The sequence below is a fragment of the Palaemon carinicauda genome, chromosome 27 (genome assembly GCF_036898095.1).
Source record: "Palaemon carinicauda isolate YSFRI2023 chromosome 27, ASM3689809v2, whole genome shotgun sequence".
In the NCBI taxonomy this organism is placed as follows: Eukaryota; Metazoa; Arthropoda; class Malacostraca; order Decapoda; family Palaemonidae; genus Palaemon; species Palaemon carinicauda.
Window position 1 is genome coordinate 27043395 of NC_090751.1, and position 23977 is coordinate 27067371.

General features: G+C 44.3%; 1 protein-coding gene across 1 annotated transcript in view; it reads right to left on the reverse strand.

The window, feature by feature from the left end:
* Positions 1 to 23977, reverse strand: part of Set8 (SET domain containing 8) — an 86197-nt gene that overhangs the window by 38435 nt on the left and 23785 nt on the right. Inside the window, exons 4-5 of the mRNA XM_068350930.1 lie at positions 15099 to 15635; positions 10946 to 11183 (exon numbers count right to left, since the gene is read on the reverse strand). Of these exons, the coding sequence (XP_068207031.1) occupies positions 10946 to 11183; positions 15099 to 15635 (775 nt within the window). The remainder of the gene's footprint in view (positions 1 to 10945; positions 11184 to 15098; positions 15636 to 23977) is intronic.

Consider the following 23977-nt stretch of genomic DNA (forward strand, 5'->3'; position numbering starts at 1 on the left):
TGAGTGAAACTCTCCTGGAAGGGGAATATCTTTCCTACTCTACTGAAATCAGACATTAGGCACTTGACAAGCTGTTTACCAGTGATGCTTCCAAAAATCCTGGAGCAATCTCTAGTGTCGGAGCATGTGTAGAACAAATTCCCAATGGCAGGGGTAGTCTCGAAAGATATTCTCGGTCGTGCAAGAGCGACTGTGCTACATCTTCCTTCCTTCTAGTGAATTGAATCTCATCAACATAATCATTCTCCTCTTCCTGCCTTCCAATGCAGCTGGTTACTAATTGAACATGGTTCTCAGATCGTGGCAACCGGAGGTCAAGAAGAGTCTCGATCGAGTAGATACCAAAAAAAGTAAGTGTGTGCTCAAGGCAACATAGTATAAACTGGTTTTAGAAAATAAAACAAAGCCTAGAGGATGAGGAGGAAATAATTCTGACAGAATGAAGGATGAGTGTCTAGATGCATGTATATTTCAATAGGTTCACTGAGCATGGGTAGTCTTCTTCCTAATGGCAAACAATATGGTACAGGGTACTTATCATCTTCCTTTTGAAGGGGAAGAATATTGGTTACCGGGTACCAGTCGACTTTTCCACAAGAAGAGTAGACTTATAAAGACTTGGAGAACCATCTGGAACACTTTGAGAAGGTTCCTATCGCTCATGTTTCCTTGGAATCCAAATGTCCATTATTAAGGTGGATAGCGTCGTAAAAAATTGCCTTCTGCCTGTTTGGGAATGTCGAGCTCTGGGTCAAGGCAAAGTATATGATTGCACCTAATCAAAGATCGAACAAGCACTTGCTCGGCTTTTCCTGGAAGTGCTGCCACGACAGGAGACTTAGGGCCCAAAAACTAAGTGCCCTAGGGCCTGAGTGTTACATCAAATCCCTGTTGGGAAAATTAAGAGGCAGGAGAGGGACGATGACGGCTGCCAACTTCCTGACCCCCCACAGTGCTCATGCTCATTCTCGTACGAGATCTAGCGCTGGTAGCAGGAGCATGATCTCTTGTGCTTAGTACTGAAAAACCTTTCCAAGGGCTGTGTTTTAGTTCGGTACTAATCCTCCCACGAAGCTATGCAGAGGGATCATCCGGCACTTGGATGATGAATACCTTCTGTCTATGAAGATATTTCCCTCATTGAAAAGTATCAGCATGAACTACTTCTCAACCGCCCAAGAAACGGAAAGGACGGCAACCTCTATTTCTACTGATAGTGCGTGCGTTCATTCTCATAAGAAAAGAGCACAGATAGGTGGTGCGTAGGCTACTGTGCCATAAGCCAATCCATCTACTCCAGACGGGTACTTTCCCAGCACATATTCTCTTCAAACTATGCAAGATCATAATAGTATCCCGTGCCCGAGAGAAATATTCTTGGTACATACTATCTCTCCAAGAGAGAAATTGCAGGAGTTATGAGTACTCGATTTGTATTCTCAGTGTTCAAAAAATTTCTTTGATGCCATTTTAGTTTCCTCGCAAAAATTTACAAACGGATAGGAGGCAATCAAATACCGGCCCATGGTTAAAGGGTTTTTGGTAGGAGAAGTTCCTTGCCGACAACCGCATGAGCACAATGCAGCATGTCAAGATAGGATTTGAGAATTCACAGATTCCAAGCCCTAATGCGTGACCGAGCTGGAAGGTCCTGGCATCTGGGAAAACTTAGTCATGGATCAGTCTTGGCTGTTGAGTGTAAGAAGATCCAAATCGAGGAGCATGGGGTGCACATGGGGAAGATTACACACGTGGAGGTAATCGTGTTTAAGGAAAACAGCGTCGATCGAGGTAATCATATGTGTTGAGGAGATTCATGCATGCAGCGACGATTGTGCATGCGGTGATCATTGTTCTCATGATGTATGAGAAGATCAAACATAGTAATACTGTATTCAAGAGCACAGGTAACTGAAGTGGCCCAGGAATGTCCCGGGCCAAAAGACGAATGAGACTGATGCTCTCCATCCTGATCAAGAGATCTGGCACAGGCAGCAGGGTCAGAATCCCTGTAACTTGTACCTTAACAAATTCCAGAAGGTTGAGTTTTGGTGCAGAGCTGTTCCACCTACGAAACCATGCAGAGAAACCAGGGGGGTGGAGGCTTAAGAGACTCCAACTGTCAGGTCATCCTGTCTTTCAGTAATTTCCTCATCTTCATAGGGGTGGCAGGTGACTCCTCCAAAGCAGGCGCAAGAACAGGGCAAGGCAAGAGCATGAAATTCTGCTCCCTCTTCAGCAAGTTGAGACCTTCCGGACTGGTTGCGATCTCTCCGCGACAGACAAAAAAGGTTTTCCAATTACGACAGGGAAGGGCACATCAAAGAGATCCTTGTGACATCTCTCCCTGACTGGTGCTATGGCCAATAAGGAGAGAGCAACCACGGAAGTCTTCTGGGTCCTAGCCAACATCTTTAGAAGCTTCTCTACTGACAGGGCACCAACTATACCTAAAGAAGGACATGACTTTCCAAGATCTAGGTCCTAGTGAGAATTGTCACGAACAGGTATAGAAATGGGAGTCCTATGAGAGAGAAGCAGGGGGGGATTATTACCTTTACTGGCGGAAGGCAATGCTTCTGTTTTGCTCAAATGAATCCTCCAGCAGGGGGCAGAGACTCCCTTCCCCTTATGAATTCCTACCAGGACCCAGCTTTGGGAGGAAGAACAAAACACCAAGGGTCTTGTACCAGAAGCTGGGAAGAAGTTAAAATTTCTTAAAACATCAGCTTGCGGGTTACCAAGTCCGATGTTGGTGAATCCATCAACTTCTTCCTCTTCTGCACAAAAGACCACTTCCTTCACTTATCACAAGGGGAAGACTGCAAGCAGTCATCCGCCCTGCAGAAACTACAAACTTTATGGGATCTATATTGGTCTTGTTCATATACTGGCCACATCGTTGGCCAGGCTTCCAAGGGCAAAGCTGCATTTCTGCCCAAGGAGCTGGCATCAACAAACACCACAGTAGAGACAAACGCACTGAAAAGAGAAAGCAAAAAAGATTTAATCCGGCAAACAGGACACGGGGTCCACCACTGCAGCATAAGTCAAACTGAGGATGCTCCATTTGTCACCCTACCCGCCACCCACCATGGAACTGTTTACCTTATTAAAATCGTAACAGCCATTTCCAGATTTGCGGAAGTCATAGTCCTATTTCAGGTCAGCCAGTTTGTATCACATGTAGGAACAAATAAAGATTATAGGGATTTTTCATGCTTAAATATATAACATGAAAAAATGGAGAAGAGGGTTGAAAACCTTGTCATGATAGATAGGCAGTTATAAGTACAGCATTTGTGTGGACTAGGAAACACATTAGTCTGTAAAGTGGCAGTTGAGATAGAAAGTTGTAAAAAAAAATAGTTGTAGCCCACACTATTAGTAAATCAAAATGTCAATTTAGTAAAGAGGAAAAACTATGATGAACAAAAAAGGACTGTATTACACTATGTATCTACATGATATGTCAGGGAAAATAGAAGATATTTTGAAAATGTGTGACCAGAAAACGTTGAAATTCAGTCAGGTGGGTAGATTATTACTGTATTACAACTGAAGAATTGGTGGATATACGTGATCTTCCTTGGCAGAAAAAACGAAAGAAAATGCATAGACTGACCTGGGTCGAACATGTGATGAGAACGGATGAGGAACAGATGGTCAGAAAAGCAGTAGATAGAGAAGTTGCAGTACAAGGAAATGTAGGAAGCCTCAAGGCATCTTAAAAATGGATACAGACCTAAACCTGATAGGAGATCAAGAAGACAAGAATACAAGACACGAACAGAGGCGTGAGCTCATTTCACTTCTAACAAAAAGAAAAGAATGGGGATACAAAGCAAAATATGTAAAATGGAAGCTGCTTTGGAAAAAAGGTCCCTAAGCACAAAAAAAAAAAAAAGTGCCAAGCTCAAAAAAAAAATAAACAAGACCCAGAGAGAAAAAGGCGCTGTATCCTTAGCAATGAATTTCTATTGTGAAGGATGGGAGGAGGTGACAAGTTAGCAAGGGATAACCCTGGATCTTGTAACTTTTACAAAGCTATTTGTATGGTAACTACATGCAAGGAGGTCCAATAGGGCAATTGTGACCCAACTTGTGCTCCCACTTTAACCAAAGTACTATAGTATAGCACATCTAAACTGAGGGATTGTTTTTGCTCTTGGATAAGAACCCTGTTGTCACATCTACCTATATAAATTTTTTTAATACAGTCATACCTCTCTTCAAAAAAAACTCTGCATAAAAAATTTTCAAGATGCGAATATTTTAATGACTCACTTTACGAAAAATGTTTCATTTCAAGAAGAGAGATTTGCCAGCCAGGACAAGAATAAAATAGTCACCCCTCAATAAGAATTGAAGAAAATGGGTTCAGACAACAGAGAATATAGCTGTAGTCTATAATAGGGATAACTATAATAGTAGAGTACATATGGAACTCTCTATTTAGTATATGTACAGTATTGTATTATATGTATTATATTATTTTCCATTTATTATCACATTGTTACAATAACTACTTAATTTAAAGGTATTAACAGTTAGTTTAGGTATATTGAATGGTTCAAATGTATTTAGCTGAACAGTATTTCATAGAGGTTATACTGTAGCTTTATTATGAGATTTAACGTGGTGTTTTGTAGGGTTTGGAACGAATTAGGCAATTTTCATGTGAAATGTGATTCACAACACAAAAATCACTTTATGAAAGCCACTCCAGAACGAATTAATTTTGTGTTGTGAGGCATCACTGTATCTTATTTTATAACATATGAATCAATAAGTGGGTATTTTTATTTTTTTACATTTTTGTTCAACATAAGCATTCACATGTTACAATTTCATTTTCAAGTAAAATGAGAAATTATATTTGTGAACGAGACAATTGTTTCGGAAGAGTCCCACTTTTCATGTTACCTTTGACAGGCGATATGCGGGTGTGCCAAGCCTATTAAACCATGTAGTTTAAAGAATTTATTTCTTAAGATATCCTTCAAATAAGACCCACTGCCCAGTCTGGCTGAAAATTTAAGCGCCAAAGAGAATAAAATTTTGAAATAATTTGTATTTTTCTCTGACTAATACAAACCCTGTAGTTATTTATATGGATCTTTCGGCAAAGTTGGAAGGTAGCCAAATAGACTAAAAAGCGCAAGGTTGCAACCCTACCTAACAACTGTTGTGGGTAGGTAGGGGGTGGCTGGGGGGTACCCCAGCCACCCATCTCCACTCAGCTCGCAGAGCTGCCTCACTTTTCGATTGTAGGCAGGACTTCAGTGGGACAGGTGATGGCGGGACAATTTATATAAATAACTACAGGTTTGTATTAGTTAGGGAAAAATACAGATTATTTCCAAATTTGTTGTGTTCCTTCACTAACAACCATTTTGTTATTTACATGGATGACTCACTCTTAGGTGGGTGGAAGTCCGACTTCTGGCTTAGTCATTGACCCAGGTTTTCCTAGTACTGTACAGTATTAGACTGTATCTAAGGATAAACCTTGACACCTCGCTAATAATTTACAATGCGAGTGTTATTGCGGCCTAAGCAATCTGTGTAGTTGTAGAAATAGCATAAGAACAACTAGGTAAGAGTATGCAAGTTCTTAAACAGGAATATTACAGATAGACATTTCTCAATATTTACAGGCAGGAAACATTGGGGACGTGAACGAGTATAACTAGTTATAATCTATACTAGGATACATAAAGGAAATGGTTCTTACCTGCAGAAGTTGAAGCCAACTCGCAGAGGAACCCCAGGTGCTGAAAAGCCTGACATACTTTCATTCATTCCAGACTTAACACGGGTAACCAATGCCTTCAACCTACTGCTACTTGTCCAACAGAGCCCGAGGTATTCTTAAGCCACTTGTTGTGCAGCCACCACAGGGCTGATAGAGAACTTATCGAGAATCCTGTGGGTCACGTCTTTGAGGTAGTGGGGGTGAAAGTCTTTTGAAGCTTCCACACATCCGCTTATAGAAACATGCGAGTATAGGGAAGCTACGTTTAAATGCCAGGGAAGTACTAACGCCCCCGAAATCATAAGCTCTAGGTCTTCAAGCTTGAGGAAGGCCATGTTGGAGGGCATAGTCTATGACTTTGAGGATACATGGCCCTCTTATTAGGTCTGCCCGAGCAGACAAATAAGGCTGAAAGCTGGGGTCTTGTTGCTGCAGTCCGCTTAAGATATCTCAAACTCCTCACTGGGCAAAGTAACAATTGATCTGGGTCCTTGGTTACAAAACGTAGACTCTTAATCTGAAAGGGCCCGAATCTATGGTCCACTACCCCCTCTACCACCTTTCTTTCCTCTGAAAGACTTTGTCCCTTTCTGGTCCCTGAACTGAAAGGGCTTCATAGAAACCTTAGATGTTCCTGGTCTAAAATTCGAGGAATGTGAAGAGCTCGACTGATCTTTGGGGGGTTGGGAATCCCTCCAATAAGGCTGAGAAGTCATGGCTTTTTGGAGGAGATAATCCTTGGAGGATTTTCTCCACCTATCAGCTGCTTTTTCTACCTCTTCAGGGATGAAGAGAGGGGTCCCCTCGAGGGTTAAGTTCTGAAGGCGCGTGACCTCCACTTTTGGCACCTGCCTATGGAACCTTCCAATCACTATATTCCTTCTCTTCAGAATCGAATTCGCCCACAAGTTGACCGCATGGTGCGAAAGGAATTCTAAGGTCTGAGTCGCTGACAGAAGGAAGGATTCAAAGGACCGTCACGTTGAATCCTTGGGAAGGTCCTTGGATCGAACAATTTGGCCCAACGACCCCAACCATAGGTCGAGCCATGAAGCAGCTTGCATAGGGTACTTCGTACCTCACCCTATGTTGAGGAATTCAGAGGCAGAAAGGGAGGCCCTCAAGGAAGCTTGTCACTGTACCGGGACACCCCTGGTAAGAGACTAACGAGGGGTCGAGAGTCAGGGTAGGAAGAGGTTCATCCTGGATCTCGTAATACTTCCTCTGCAAAATGATGGGATGGGAAGTGGAAGAGATTGGGAGGAAGATCCTGCTCTGAGAGAGCTAGAAGCGCCTCCATTAAGTCCTTTTGACCAAGGGAAGACTGTACTGGTTATAGGAGGTTTCTAGGTACCCAAGACTTGGTCCAGAATCATATCCTTGCCTTCCTGATGGCAGTACCAGAATCCAACAAGTTATTAAAGGTCCTCATGCATGCAAGGACTTGCCAGAAGGTATGCTCAGACTCCTTGCACTTAGCTTGAGTGGAACTTCGGACTCGACGCTTTGGGTAGGTATTCTTCATGCGTGTACTGGAACTCATCTACTTCCAGACTTTCGTCTGTGAAAGCTTCAGGTAGTTCAAGGTCATCAGCTGGAATCTGTGAAGGGGCTGTTTCGGGAGATCCCCTTGCCAATTCCTGTCTACGAGCTTCCCTGGCCTTAGAATTCTTAGGAATCGTCTTTGAATCTTTCGATTCTTTCCCGGAAGGGAAGTGTTCCTCAAGCACAGATGTTTTGGAGGAAACTTGCGGTTCCTTAGGTTTCTGAGGTTTGGGAGCAATGTTTTGTTCCTCCTCAAGTGGAAGCGATACCGGATGTTGGGCCAGAGGAATGATCTCGATCGGTTTAGGATTGAAGGAGTAGATGGCTATCTCCAAAGGAGAACCTAAGTCCCTACTAATACGGGATTGTATGATATCTGCGTGTAGAGGAGTCTAACGCTTCATCCTCCTCTGCTGTTTGGTCGTCATCCTTTCGCCTGGTCCAACTGGCGTTAAGGAAAGACGTCCTGTAGGTGGAGCAGCTGCAGAGTCTTGTTTGTCCTTGGTGTTTGGTAGAGTTGGTAAGAAACACCGAAGGGACAGAACTGCTCTGAGACGATCTCCTCCTAGGGTCAGAAGGAGCATCAGAAGAAGGCGAACATGACTTCTCTAACGGAATACTAGGAGTAGACCATGGTGGACGGGGTTGGGGATGGGCAGTTGGAAAGCCCAACCTGAATGTTCTCTGAAGAGATGACACCATACCAGGACATAAGCTTCCACTCTCTCGACAAGTCAGGAGTATTCTTTGGGAGTCCTGGAGGAGAATGCATCTGGCCTTAGAGGGGCCGGCATCCATGGAAGGTAATTTTGTAGGCATCATTAAATGCTCCTTAGAGATTCGCACTAGGTGATCAGGAGACATGGGTACACCAGCATACTTGTTATGGGGTTCATTCACTCCCTCCGGAAAGGGAATCTGTCTGCCACTAGAGCTTTCAGTAGCAGAGGATGTTGTTGGAGGACTTGGACGCTCTCTTGCTTTCGAAGTTGTGGCCTCAGCACGTGAGAAACTCGTCAAGCAGGTTTACTCGGCGTTGGAGGCGATTTTCACACAACTGTGCACAACTCGCATGCAGAATCATGTGATTCATGCATGAATCGCATGCAGAAGTCACAACTTCACAAGCAACAGATGGTGAGCGAGGAGGAGGAGGCCTTCGAGGTTCCTGTTCAACTGTAGATGGGATGCTCCGAGTGGGGGGTAACGCATTGCATTGGCAAGTGTTGAGGTACAGCAGAGCTAATAGAGGGGCGTCACATCATCAAACACTTAAAAAAGGCACCCAAGGCTTTGAAGGCACTGGATATAGTCTTGGAAGAGGCTTCTTAGGGAATTGGTCTTTAGAATGTTCTTGTCCGGTCGGAGGTCGTTTAGAAGGACCAGGAGATGTAGTGCGAGGCATGGATGTAGAGTGCGTGCGTCTACGTCGTCCTCCCGAAGAGGATCTTCTCTGTAATGAACTAGAGCGTTTAGCGTCTGATCATGATCGTGATCTTAAGTGTCTAGTCCTTGATCATGAGCATCATGATCGTTGTGATCATGTGCATCGTGATCTTGAGCGTCGTCTTTGATCGTGAGCATCTTGCTTGCAATCGTGATCGTCTCACTTGTCAGCGTGAACGATGCGTCCTTGATCGTGAGCGTTTCACTTGCGAACATGAGCGTTTAGCTTGCGAACGTGAGTGTTTGCCTTGCAATCGTGATTGCGAGTATTGAGTATGTGATCTTGAGCATGTGGCTCGTGATCGTGATCGTAAGCGTGTAGCTCTTGATCGTGAGCATGAAACTTGTGATCATGTGCGTGAACGCACAGCTCGTGACCGTGAGCATGAAGCTCTTGATCTTGAGTGTGAAGCTCATGATCGTGGACGTCGTGCCCTTGATCTAAGCACTCAGCTCGTGATAGAGAAAAATGTCTCCTGGAAGACAAACGCCTAGATCATCATGACCTACTGTCTTTTTGGCGAAAGCGTTTAGTGCTTGCATAGGCGTCTTAGGGAAGAACACTAAGACCATGAGCGATCTCTATGATCTGTTGAATGCCGTAGACACTTTTGACGGTGCTCGTCCTGAAAGACGAGGTGTAGTCTCTCATCCTGGCGATTGGCGAGCAGGTGGAACGCTGGCTGTAAGAGGATCATCTTGCCCCACCTCAGCAGCTGGCGAGGGTAGCGTGCAAGCTGGAACCTTTTCTGTGGGAAGAAGAAGAATTAAGGTTAGGCGACGATGTCGTCCCAAGAGGGTAAGAGGGGATATCGTCAGCAGGAGGCTATTACAAGGGCTAACGGGAACGGTCACGTTGTCCGCACGTGGAAGGGCCAGGAGAGGACAAAAGATGGAACTCACACACGTCCAGGGTGAAAGATGTTGAAGCCACAGAGGAGAGGTCTCTCCTCGTGCCACGCTGAAGAAGTTGAAGAGGCATATCCTTTGAAGGGGGAGCAGAAACCCCCGAGGACAGCCAAGCCTGAAAAAAATATCTGCAAGGGAGAAAGGCTCCTAGCGGCTGGAGGTGAAGATACTTCAATAGGCGAAGCTCAATCCCCCCCCAGTACCCCGAGGTTACCAAGGAGTTATTTGGTCTGCGCTCCTACTTGAATGTGCCTCTGAGGAAGACGGAGAAGGAGCTTTGGGAAGAGATCTAGTACGAGAAGAAGCAGCCTGAGCCCTTTTCCAATCGGAGGAAGACCCCGGGGAAGAAAGGTCTCATTTGGCTTTCTTCCTGCGCCTCCCAAATTTCTCCTACTGGGAGGCAGGCCATTTGCGACACTCATTGCAGGACACACCCTGCTCACAGCGACACCCCAGGCAAGTCAAACAAAGCAGATGGGGTCTGTATTGACAGAATACGTGGAGGTGCCACAAGGACAACCATTGCAGCCAGGACATGTCTGCATGGGAGCATGCAAAAGAAGGACCAAACACACCTGAAAAAGAGAAAGAAAAAAGGAAAATGTGCAAAACAATGGTTGGTAAGTCTATTAGAGAGAGAGAGAGAGAGAGAGAGAGAGAGAGAGAGAGAGAGAGAGAGAGAGAGAGAGAGAGAGAGAGAGAGATCTACCAGCCAAAAGAGAATAGTGAGGCAGCTGTGCGAGATACCTACCCACAACAGTGGTTAGGTAGGGTTGCCACCTCATACTTTCTAACCTATTTGGCTACCTTCCAGCTTCGCCGAAAGATAATCCATATAAATAACAAAAGGTTTGCTAGTGCAGGAACAAGTGAATTTATTTTTGATTACTGAGAACAAGTTAGTAGTGAAATTAAAGGGGACAGAGTTTCATAATAGGATTTATGGTCAGTTTCATGAAACCCCCTCCAAATTACTGTATTACCTCACTGGGAGATGACTGAAGACTTAATGAAGGTGATGATTGAAAGGTTAAGTGAGAAGTGACAACAAGGTTTTTCTCAAGCAGGTAAACAATTTATCAGTTTAGACCAGTCGGACTATAATGTCTTTGAGGACGAATATACAGTAAAATTGATGACAACTTGTGGTGGCTCTAGGTAGACATACATGAAGTTGTTATACAGTATTACTTTTCTTATGAACGTTGGACAAGAATGTTATTTAAAGACCAGGAATGTGATGAGGATAATTACGATTGAAGGTTATAGAATAAAACATGTGCTTACCTGTAATCCATCCTCACAGCTATTCAAAATTCTTTCCTCAATTTCTTTCTGACGTTCTTGTAATATAGTTGTTTTTGGCTTGCGTCTCGATCTCCTGATCTGGAAAAATTCTGTAATTTGATTGTCACGTAACACAGGTTTTGCTTCTCCATTTGTTACTACTGTGTTGGTTTCTACTTTAACTGCCTTTTCTGACTTGGGTAGTGATGATGTTCGCCTAGGTGCTTGAGTTGGTAACCTAGAACAAAAGAAGCACTACTAAATTCACAATAATTATGAAGCAACATTTAGCTATATTTGGTCTGCTTCTGTATACCACTCAAATAATCATCACTAGGAAATGGTAGTTAAACCACATAAATTAAAACAAATCAATTGTAAATGCCATCTTGTGAGGTAGGAGGCAGAGTTGATACCTGGAAAGCGTAAAAGATATAAAGCGCATAGTCAGGTTCGCTATGTTTAGAACACAACTTTCATTGGAATTTTGTGGAGTATGAAAACTATACAGTTTTGGAAATCTTATACTATAGTCAATATACTGAAATCAGAGAAAAAAAATTCAATTACAGTATTTCATGTCCCATAAGGTCACCATCTTGGATTTTACAAAATGGCTGCTGTGAAAAATGTTTTTGTCAACATCTGAGCATCTATTTACCTAGAGCTTTTATTTATACAGAAAAACTACCATTTTCAAGGCCAACAAATTCAAAGCTCATAGATGCAGTTGTGTTGAAACATTTGTTACAGTAGTTCTTGCAAATACTTGCTAATATCATAAAATAAATTGGTCATTAGCTCATACTGAGCACCAACCACAAGGATATGTTTATCTAGTGTTTTGATTATTGTAGTAGGTCCATGTTATGTACGTGGATGTTTTCTTTACTCTACATGTAAGTTGGAGACCGAGGTGAGATCCTCTCGACGAAGGTACAGAGCTCCTTTCGACAAAGGTAGGCAATGAAATCAGCAATCCATTGCAGAGGCTTCGACTGGAGAAATATCCCTTCCATCACACCAGTTGGAGAGGATGGGTAGTTCGCTCCATACATCGACGAGGAGCATCAACAGATCTGGATACCATTTGGCGTGTGACCACTTTGGAGCCACCAGGATCATACCGAGAACAGATGTCATTACCAATCAGTTGAGTAATTGGCGAATTAGGCAGAAGGGGTTATGCAACCAGATTATTGGGTCTTGGGAGACGTCCTCGAATACTACTGACCGGTCTAGAACTGGCAGGCAAGATACTGAAAGCATCTTGTTCTGTCTAGAGGCAAACAAGTCAATCGATGGTGATCCCCAAAGAATAAGATGCATTTCCGCCACACAAGGATGTAAATTTAGAAAATCTGCTAGATCATTCATTTTGCCTGGAATGAATATTACTAACAGCTCTACTGCATTCTTGACTGCTGAGGTGTCCACCTGCTTTGCCCATTATTAAAGGGTCTATGAAAGAGTGCACCCTTGTGTGTTCATGTATCCATGATTGTAGTGTTGCCATTCATAAATGCTACAGTGTCCTATCAAACTGTTGGAAAGCTTGCAATGCTAGCAGCACTACTTGCATTTCAAGCAGGTTGATATGTAGATGCTTTTTTTCTGTGGACCACATCTCCAAAGCAGTCTGGTTCCTCGGGTGTGTGCCATACCCCTTCTTGAAAGAGTCTGTAAACAGTAACATGTCTGGAGGTGGGGACTCGACTGGTGATGTTTTCCTCATTCAGCCACAGGGCCAGATTGTCCCATATTTCTTGTTCCACTGGCAATAGATGGTAAGGGGGATTGCCGCCTGCTGGCCTGTGATGTTTGACACCCTTGGATGGATTGCTAGTGGAGGTGCGCCTGTGCAGAAAGAGCTTTAATGAAAAAAGATGTACTAAAACATGCATTCACTGTCGAGTTGGAAATTCTTGATTGTGCAGTAACAGTTGCACTACCTACTCGAGTCTGCCGATACGCTCATCCAACGGGAAGTATCTTACTGCTGCTGTGTCTATTAGCATACCTAGGTACAGTATTCCATCATCTGGCTGGGAGTGAGACTGGACTTTTTCTAGCTGATCATGATCCCGACTGTCGCAAAAGGAAAGCAGCCTGCCTCAATCCAGCATCAACTGCCTCCTGGGGGACTACAGGTTCAGACAATTGTTGAGACATCTCAAGAGGCGAATTCTATTACAGTGGGCCTAAAAACAGACAAAAGTGACCACTTGCGTGATGATCCAAAACATGGGGCTAGGAACTGATACACTACTCTGCGGAGGATGAAGCAGAGGTATTTTCTGTTGGGAAGATGGACGGGGGATCTAGAAATATGAATCCTTAAGGTCAACAGAAAACCTCAAAACAGTACTTACCGTCTCAAATTTGAAGTCGCTAGAAAACAAACTTGTTCAAAAAAGAGAGGTCGATGACTAGTCTCCGGCCAAGTTACTTCTCCACATGGAGGATTCAACTGTAAAAGCCTAATTTCTCTCCCTCTTGTTTTGTTAAAATTTCATAGTTTATATAGGAAATATTCTATTCTAATGGCACTGTTCTTAAAATATTTGACTTTTCCTTATTTCCCTTCCTCATAGGGATATTTTCCATGTTGGGGCCCCCAAGATTAAAGCATCCTGCTTTTCCAACTAGGGTTGTAGCTTAGCAAATAATAATAACAATAACAACCGTCTCAGGCAATTTAAAAAGCGGTTTTCTCCTCTGCTGCTTTAAGCGAGTTACAAGGATTTTGGATGTCTCAAAGACTTTTTAGTCCATCCGTGGAGACACTATTGTCTCTTTGGTAGAGTGATTTACTTTAAAGCATTTAGAGTTCTTATAATCTTGTCTAACTTATTCTTGAACTCATTTACTGTGTTACTATTCACTATGAACTCATTTACTGTGTTACTATTCACTACATCCGCTGGACGTCTATTCAAAGTCTATATTTGTTATTCTGTATGTAAAGAAAGTGCCACATTGAGTGGTGTTGTATCTTTTCAATTACACACACACACACACACAGAGAGAGAGAGAGAGAGAGAGATAGAGTGTGTGTGTGTGTGTGTGTGTGTGTGTGTGTGTGTGTGTGTGTGTGTGTGTGTGTGTGTGTGTACCACATACAGAGATATCACCTCGGGATGGGTTGGTTCCCGGTACCCCACCACAGCAGAGCGTTTGGTCAGAGTTCACGCATAGACGATTTCAATCGATCGATCTTACTGGACTTCAATGATATCTACTACTCGATCTTCTTCTAAAAGTTGCTGAGTGAAGAAACTAACAAAGATGAGGCAGAGGAGATGTTCGCTTTCTAAGGGGTTGTGCAAGCCAATGACGACATTCCCAAAGAGAACTCTTTGAAACAGCAGACACACACTACAGGTGATAAGCCTTTAGCACTTTTCCAGGTTGGGAAGACACTGCCGGGGTAGCAAGCAGTGCCCTTTCCCTGTTACACTCAGCAGCATTAAAATGACCCTCATATGAAGCACTGGCGATGTCCAAGCAACGCTAACTTCCTTTGGTTCATGTTGTTGTCGAAAGACCACATTAGTGGAATGACAGCAAAACATGCCACCCAACAGGAACAAGTATGTTATGGATAATGGCAGCTTTGTACAGAGAGCTGTCAACATATAGATTATCTGGAAAACAACTGCATGCCATGTCTTTTTCATATTAAATATGTCTTTTTCATATTATATATTAGATAGTAATAATAATTATTAATCTCTAAAAGAAAAAAATTAAAATTGAAAGACGAGGCAACAAGTAATACATCTGTAGATGTACTAGCTGGTGGCCAAAATCAAAGTGAAAGCTTCGCTGACTGCCTGGTGGATGTGGCTTACCCTCCACCTGCTGCACCTACAACCACCTTGCAAAAAATTTCAATGGTCATTCCAGCTTTACTGAAATCATACTCCTATTAAAGGACGAGTCTGTATTCACGTAGGAACAATTTATGATTTAAAGTTGTTGTTATAATTTTTTGAAATAAGAAAAGATTTGTATACAACAGTAGTTGAGTTTAAATTATTCAGCATAATTGCCTTTAAGTAATGAAAGCTGAAAAACATAAAAAAACTCAAAATAAAATGCTTCTAGTATTATTTTTTCAGGAATTTACTTAGTATCATATAACACTTACTTTCTTCTTGCTTTTGTGGTCTTTCCATTGAATACAAGTTTCTTGGCAGGCATAGAAAGCTTAAGCTTTGACAAAGCGGAAGATGGTGATAATGGGGAATCCAGCCTCAAAACTTCTTCATTAAGGGCTTGAATCTTGTGAGGTGTTGGTGGCCCAGTGTGGAGACCATTGCCTTCATCGCCAGATGACGCACCGAATGATGAGCCGGGAGAAATTGTACTGACGGGGCACTGTACTGTTAAAGGGGTTTTTGCCGACACAGCAAAACTGCCGAAATCTTTGGGAGGCTGTAACTGCAATTCCTTCAACGCCTGGCTTCTAGTACATACAGTTCGCTTAGGGGGGCTGATAAGTGCCGAGACAGTACTTGACATTCCAGTAAGGGAGCCATTCACCAATTTGGTAGGCGTTGTGGGAACAGAGGATGAAACTGGCCGGGTTAGCTGGGCGCTAGAAAACTCAAGATTCATCCCACAATTCCCATTGGCTAGTGTTTCCCCTGGAGTTCCTTCCGCATCATCGGCAGCTGGCGGAGATCTGGAAATAAAACACAAACATTTGTTCTTCATTGTATATAAACTAGCATAATACATGGAACTTCATTACAAGTATAGTTTCTGATTACAATTAAAGCTCAAACAATCCACATGCTGGCATGATCCCAATACGATAAGTATATTTTTAAAAAATAAGACAACGCACTATATAAACAGCTCGGTACCAAAGCACATTTACAGTCATAAAGAAATACAAATTAATATAAAAAAAATTTCAAATTTTATTCAAAATTTACTTGTGACTTACATGGTACCATCAACCCTCTAAATCAGGTATAATTCTGGTTACAATTTGTTCCATAATAACCCTCCAAACAAGATATATTTATGGTTACAATGAGTTACAATTAAGAATTTTACAGTAAACTACAGAGACCCATTCTCCTAAAATGACGGAAGTAAATTGGAGTAGGACAACAATTTAATGAGCAAAGACTTTTGGGAGAGACATGAGAAGTTAAATTTAAAAGGCAATGAAAGATCCACAACAGACAATCATACAAAGACTTCAACTTTAAAGTAATCCCTCCCAGAATATGAAGCTGTGTCTAAATTATCTGCAATAACAATAACTATTTACTCCACTAAATTTTGGATTGCATACAACACACTAAAACTTTCTTGGCAATATACACTCGCTCTATGTGATCCACATTAGCAGGATATTTCCTCTCTTATTTATTTATGAGAGGTATATCTTTTCTTAATTTACATTGGGTAAGTAATTGATTGACAACCAAAATGTGAGGGATGCAAACTGAGGGAGAACTTTTCAAAGGACACACAGGCTGTCAGAGCTGCACCAACTAGATGACCTATACGTACAGCTAACACCCAGAATGTCAAAGAATATTTCTGAAATGCAGTCTGTCTTCTTCGGTAGGAATAAAATACTTTATTAACAGATATGCATACACTTTTATAATCTTTTTCTATATTGCTGGCTTTGCCTCCGCAGTCTCTTGTGCATTAACAGCCTGGCAGCAATCCACAAATGTGTAATTAATGTTTAATGTCTTGCTGAAAAATACACTATACAATACTATATTCTTTAAACATACAAGATAACTATAAACTTCATGTCTCAAACTAGTTGCTACTGCTGTACACTAAGTACTTGCCTACAAATGTTGATGTACTACTGGTATCTGTACAGTCAGGGGTCGGTTGCCTCTCCAATGCCTTATATCAAAAGCATCCTCTTCAACCAAACACTCTTCTCTCCATTTCATCCTTCACCTTATCATACCATCTAATTCTTTGCCTCTCTTTTTTCTTCCCCTTAATAGGTTCCTCCCATGCCCTCCTCACTCTCTCCCCACCATCCATTCTTAAACCCATGTAGCTACAAATTACATCAGTTAAATAGCATTGCTAAAGCAGCTACAAGTGACATCTCCAACATGAAGACTAAATAATTCAAACTTAATTGGAAGTACCCTTCCAAACAGGCCATTATTCTTTAGCTACTCTATCAATGACACATGAAGCAAGAATGTAGCATTCTTTGCCCAAAATATGTTGTAGACCAAAATATTCCTTTTCCAGACAAGAATTGAACTGGAGGAGGTTTGAAGAAGACTACTGAATATATCAATTGAGCAAATAGGCCTTTGATGGCCTCAATTCTCCAGCAGTTTAATTTACAGCAGCATAGCCATAAAGTCTTAACACAAATTGGGTAAAATTCCTACTTTTAATTATTTTGGGAGAACTCAAGATTAGATGGAGTACTGTATCTATGAAAAGCTCAAAATCCCCATGATAGCAAACTATAAAAAATATGGTGAGACCCTACATAAAATAGTAATCTGTATTTTTTCCTAACATACTTACCGAGAAACCCTTTCTTAGGAGTTACCTGGAACCTCCTTTCAAACGACCAGAGTTTTGTGTAGTTTACCCTACGCCCATTTTCTATAATGGTAGGCCTAGCGGAGGAAAACATACCCTGAGGGCAAACCCAAGGTAGGCCACATGCTCTCTCGGGTCGTAACCTTCAGTAAGTTCTATGAAAGTAACAATACTAAAGATTAGTGAGGCACCTGGAGGAAGGAAGGAAGGGCCATAACCCGAAAGTGTTTCTCAGTAAGTATGTTAGGAAAAATACAAATTACTAATAATTTGTGATTTGTTCCAACACAAGAGACTTAACTTGAAACACTTTCTTAGGAGACTTACACTTTAGGAGGTGGGAGTGCCTCCCTGACAAGGACCCCAACACATGGAAAGTAGGATAAACTACACAAAGAACTTGTTAATTGTGCCTAAAGTACTCACCCTACATAATTCCTTGATGATGAGCTTGATGTAATATGAATATATGGCATAGTGCGGGTCTACTGTGCAAGACTTCCCAAGACGATAAATAGTACGAGGAGAAGAAGGGAAAAATCGAAAAGATCACCTGTGTCTATAGATTTGAAACCGCGATTGAACCTGGGGCTTGGGCCGTTAAATCGGTTGAGCGCTGAGATGACTGGCCCGATGGAAAAACCATCCAATGACTTCCTCGTACAATCTTTGAGATAGTGAGAAGTGAACGTAGACTGGTTAGACCAAGTACCTGCTCTGAGTACTTGTGCCACTGACATGTTCTTTTCAAAGGCTAGAGAGGTACTTAAACCTCTAACATCATGTGCCCTGGGCTTTCCAGGAACTGTAAGTCCAGCACTCGAATAAGCCTTAATGATAACTTGCCTGAGCCAAAAAGAAATGGTGTTCTTGGAAATATTCTTTTTCGTCCTCCCCGTGGACACAAAAAGATTCTTCAAACCAGGGCGGGGATTTGCTGTCCTTTAAAGATATTTCCTAATAGCTCTGACAGGGCACAGCTTTAAGTCTTCTTGATTACCTGAGTTTGGAATCGCCAGAATCGAGAAACCCTCGAACCTAGGATCCCAAACGGATGGGTTCTGGGTCTTAGCAACAAACGAGGGAACAATCTTGAAGGATATTTCTCTCCAACCCCTTGAGTGTTCTATCTCATAAGATAACCCATGAAGTTCACCTACCCTCTTCGCCGAAGCCAAAGCTAACAAGAAGACTGCTTTAAGCGTAAGATTTCTGTCAACAATATCTTTTAAAGGTTCAAAGGGCGGCTTACTAAGCATGTCTAGAACTCTAGCCAGATCCCATTTCGGAACCCTAGGAGACGAGGGTGGACAGGACTGCTCAAAACTCTTGATGAGCATTGAGATGTGTCTAGAAGAGCCCAAATCTATCCCTTTCAATAGAAAGACTTGTCCAAGGGCGGCTCGTACCCCCTTAATTGCTGGAATCACATGCCCAGCACATCCCTGAGGTGAACGAGGAAATCTGCAATGTCGGGGACTGCAGCTTCTAAGGGCTCTATTTTCTTTGCAGCACACCATTTAATAAAAGTTGTCCATTTTGCTTGGTAGACTGCTGTAGAAGACTGTCTCAAGTAACGGGACATTCTCACAGCTGTCTTTGTCGAATAACCTTGTCTTTTCAGAAGCCACTGGATAACCTCCAGGCGTAAAGACGAAGGGATTGAGGGTTTTCGTGGAACCTCTGAAAGTGTGGCTGTCTCAGGAGGTCTGGTATGTCCGGTAGAGGCCACGGAGGAAGAACCGCCAGACCTTTTAGGTCTGGGAACCACTCTCTCTACGGCCACCAAGGCACTACCAAAGTCATCTTCAGGTTGTTGGCTGTCCTTACTCTGTTGAGGACTTGTCTTATCAGAGCGAAGGGAGGAAAGGCGTACACGTCCAGATTGTCCCACTTGTACTGAAAGGCATCCTCCAATGCCGCCTTTGGGTCTGGGACAGGAGAACAGAATACGGGGAGTTGCGTGTTCAACCTCGTCGCGAAGAGATCCATTACCGGAGAACCCCACCTCTGAATGATGAATCTTGCTACTTCCGGATGAAGAGACCATTCTGTCCCCACTACTTGGCCTACCCTGCTGAGGCCGTCTGCTAGAACGTTCTTCTTTCCCGGAATGAATCTCGCTGACAGTCTGACTTGTTCTTTTTCCGCCCACCCAGGACTTGCAAGGCGAGAACGCACAACTCCTTCGACTTCAACCCTCCTTCCTTCTTTATGTACGCCACTACTGTGGCATTGTCTGACATTAGAGCCACTGAGTTTCTTTTCAGCTCCCGAGTGAAGTGTAGGCAGGCTTCCTGAACCGCTTTTATCTCCAGAACATTGATGTGGAGAACCTTCTCTTCTACCGTCCATTTGCCTCTCGTTGTTTTTCATAGAAGATGGGCTCCCCACCCTTCTTTTGATGCGTCCATGAAGAGCAAAAGTTCTGGGGGTCCGGAAGACAGTGGCATCCCTTTTAGTGTGTTTTCTCGATTCCGCCACCATTTTAGAGCCTGTTTGGTCTCTGGTAGCACTGGCACAATCCTGTCCGGGGAACTTCTCTGATCCCACAGACCTTTTAAGTTCCACTGGATGCACCTGAGGTTCTGTCTTCCTTGGGGAACTAACTTCTCTAATGACACCAGATGTCCTATTAACCTCTGCCAATCCTTTGCTCTTCTGGGTTGGCCCTCTAGAAAGGGACGGAGAACTTGGTCCAGGTTGTTGAGCCTGTCCATTGATGGAAATGCCTTTACTAGCACTGAATCCAGGACAATCCCCAAGTACGTCGCTTTGTTGGTTGGGATCAGATGAGATTTCTCCAGATTGACTGTGATGCCCAGAGTTTTGCATAGTTGCAGAAGGTCTGCACCTTGTTGCTTCAAGACTTCCTTTGAGGAGGAAAGGAGTAACCAGTCGTCCAGGTACCGAATTAAACGGATCCCCCGTTCGTGAGCCAAGACGGAGATTGTCGTAAAAATTCTTGTGAATACCTGGGGGCCAGTAGAAAGTCCAAAGCACAGGGCCTTGAATTGCAAAATCCGGGCACCCCATTTCACCCGGAGAAACTTCCTGCTTGCAGGATGAATTGGGATTTGGAAATAGGCATCCTTGAGGTCTAAGGACATCATGAAATCCCCTTCCCTCAAGGACGCCATGACTGTTCTTGGGGTGTCCATCTTGAAATGTGTCTTCTGTATGAATTTGTTGAGGGCTGACAGGTCTATCACAGGTCTCCATCCTCCCGTTGCTTTCTCCACCAGGAAGAGACAACTGTAGAACCCCAGTCCCAGAAGATGCACAGTCTCCATTGCTCCCTTCTCCATCATTGTGGCGACTTTTTCGTCCAAAGCTGCTCTCTTCAACGGGTCTTTGGGGACCAACCACTCCGCCTGGCTTGCTGGAATCAAGTGAGGAGGGTCCTGTAGAAAGGGGATCATGTAGCCCTCTGTTACTGTCCATGGTTCTGCTCCGTGCAGCTTCCATGCTTGTCAAAATTGTCTGAGGCATCCCCCTACCTGAGGCTTGGGCAGGGGAGGGGGGCCTCTCAAACTATCTCCTACGAGAGGATCGACCTCTCCTGGAGGACGAGTAGGAACTCCTGGAGGACGAGTAGGAACTCCTGTAGGTGGAAGGGGCTGACATAACTCCCCTTCGGGAGGGATTCGACGACTGAGCCCACTGTCCTGTAGAAGGCTCTCTCCTTCCTTGAGATGGGGAAGAACAAGATGTTGCAGGAGCCTCGGCTACCGGCCTCCTAAAGACGAGTCTTCTCGCTGATTGAGCCTTTGGAACAATGACATCCTTCTTCTTGGCCATCTTCTCCGCCACCTCTTCCGCTTTCTTAACCGGAAACAGTCCCTCGTTCCAAACCGTAACGTTACGAAAAGCCCTTGCTTCCCTGTCTGGGATTTTCCTATATAGGTTTTTCAGAGCCGAGTCCCTTCTCCTAAGGACCCAGTTCGCAGAAAGAGCTAACGCCTGTAACGTGAGAAATTTTAAGGCACGGCCACCCGATCCAACCAACTCCTTCAGGGTCTCTCGTTTGGCAGGATCTAAAGTCTCGGTCCGAATCTGCGTACCCACCAAGGTAGTACCCCACCAGTCCAGCCATGATGCGACGTTCACTAGATCCTTCGACATCTCCTCCATCACGATGGACTCTGACTGGGAAAAGTAAATGGGTGCGGTAGAGACCCTGTCTTCCGGGACACCTTGACTCAAAATCTCCAGGACATCCTCAAGCTTGCACGCCCCATGTGGGCGTCCCTCCAAAGCATAATATTTCCTTTGGGATTTCAATCCCTATAACAGTTTAGCTGCAGTGTATCCTTTGGATGATTCCCAATTGCGGGTGATTACCTTGTCGATGTGAGCTCGCCCCAACCTGACGTCTCTCGCCTCCGGAAGAGCTAATGAAGCTTTCCTTTGGACGGGCTCCTCCATAATACGATTTAAGCCAGAGGTCCAGTCGTCTTCCTCCTGTGGTAGAGGCTCCTCAATCTTGTTGTGACTCCTTAACAAGGAGATCACCCTCCTATAAGCGGAGTCCTCTGTCGTACCAAGCCCTGCGACCTCCTCCGAGTCCTCCATCTGGCAATGGGGTGAAGTATTAGCACGGGCACCTCCGCTCTGACGGGATCCGCGGCTATGACTTCCTTGAGACGAGCGCCTCTGTCATCTTAAAGGGCTTCGACGAAGGGACGGGCTCCTCCGTGAAAGTGTTCGACGGAGGGACCTGCGCGCGTCGATCCATACCATGGGCAACCTCGTCGAGGCTGCCCGTCCCAGGCGGCGACTCCCTCCGCTGGGCGGGTCGAGTCTCCCTAGGACGAGACTTATGCCTACCAGACGAGGCCTTGCGGTCATAGGCTGAAGACGACATGCGGCTACTGGAGGCCCTTCTAGGAGGACTGTCTCCTGCCAGCTTAACCACGGAGCCTGAGACTGAAGCTTTGATTCTGGTACCAGGACCCATCGTTCCTGAGGAGAACCAGCTCTCCTGCTCTTCCTATGCGGGGAACGAGATCTCCTTCTCCTTTCTCTCGATTCCGAGGGAGACCTAGAAAAAGACAGCCTCCTTCTGGAACGGTCTCTCTTCCTTCTACTTCTCCTTCGGCGTTCCTCATCCGATGAAAACAAAGACTCCACCACCAACGATTCTGACCTCTCATGGTAACGCGGCCTAGCAACAGATGGAGCTTTTATCGACACCTGTTGGGTTCCTGACGTGGAAGGCTGAAGGAATTCCTCTGGAACTGCCGACGAAGGTGCTGGAGGTGTAGACGGACGAATTTTGAAAGGAAAGGACCCGTTGAGGTCTTCCTTCGTCCTAAAGGGGGACCTGAACAGAGTCCTCGGCAGGTTCCATCCCAGGGGATCTTCCTGCGGGGAATCCTCTCTACCCATGGCGCCCTCCGCTGCCGAAGCTCTGGAAACATCTACCCACGAACCTGGGGAAGAAAGGGGCACAGACTTATTCAACATGGGGTCCCCTGCCGAGACGTGCTCCCCTAGCATAAGAGCATCGTCCCGCGGACCCCCACTACACATACCCTCCGGCGCCTGAATCGCCTTAAAAGAATCAGAAACACCCATAACAAAACCTTCCTGGGGAAGAGGCACCGTCTGCTTCCCCTTAACCGACTTACCTCGTCCCCTACTCTTGGTAGGGGAAGAAGAAGGAACTCTACTCGGACCATCACCAGCCGAAATTGCGGGAGAAGAAATACTAACCTTCCTTGGAGACCGCTTCGTGGACTTCTTCTTGGTCCCATATCTTACCCACTGGACCTCATTCCAACTATCACATTTCGGACACGTGTCCTAAGGAGAGCACACCTTTCCCCTGCACGAGGAACAAAGGGAGTGCGGGTCAACATCGGGCTTAGACAAAAAAGCCCCACACGACTTCCCAGCCCTAGGCCCAGGACAACGGCGAGTATGCTCCATCGCATAAAATCTCAAAACACTAGACACAGGCTCGACAAGAGAATGAGAACACTAAAAGCACCAAGGAATTAAAGCCAAAGCACACAGTTAAAGCACTAAGCACGAGTAGGAGCGCACAACGGACCATGTGGTAACCACGTGGTCACAAGACACAAAGGGCCGCACTGAGATCAGAGGAGCGTCGGGATGATAACACGACGCGACCAGAGAACTTACTGGAGGTTACGACCCGAGAGAGCATGCGGCCTACCTTGGGTTTGCCCTCAGGGCACGTTTTCCTCCGCTAGGCCTACCATCATAGAAAATGGGAGTAGGGTAAACTACACAAAACTCTGGTCGTTTAAGAGGAGGTTCCAGGTAACTCCTAAGAAAGTGTTTCAAGGTAAGTCTCTGTGTTGGAACAAATGATATCTATATTAAAGAAGAATACTAACCTATACAGAACTTCTGATAATCTGAGGACTGGGTGTATCCCCAGCTGCAAACAGAGTAGAAGTTCTCAGCAATACAACCTGCCTCACCTTCCAAACCGAC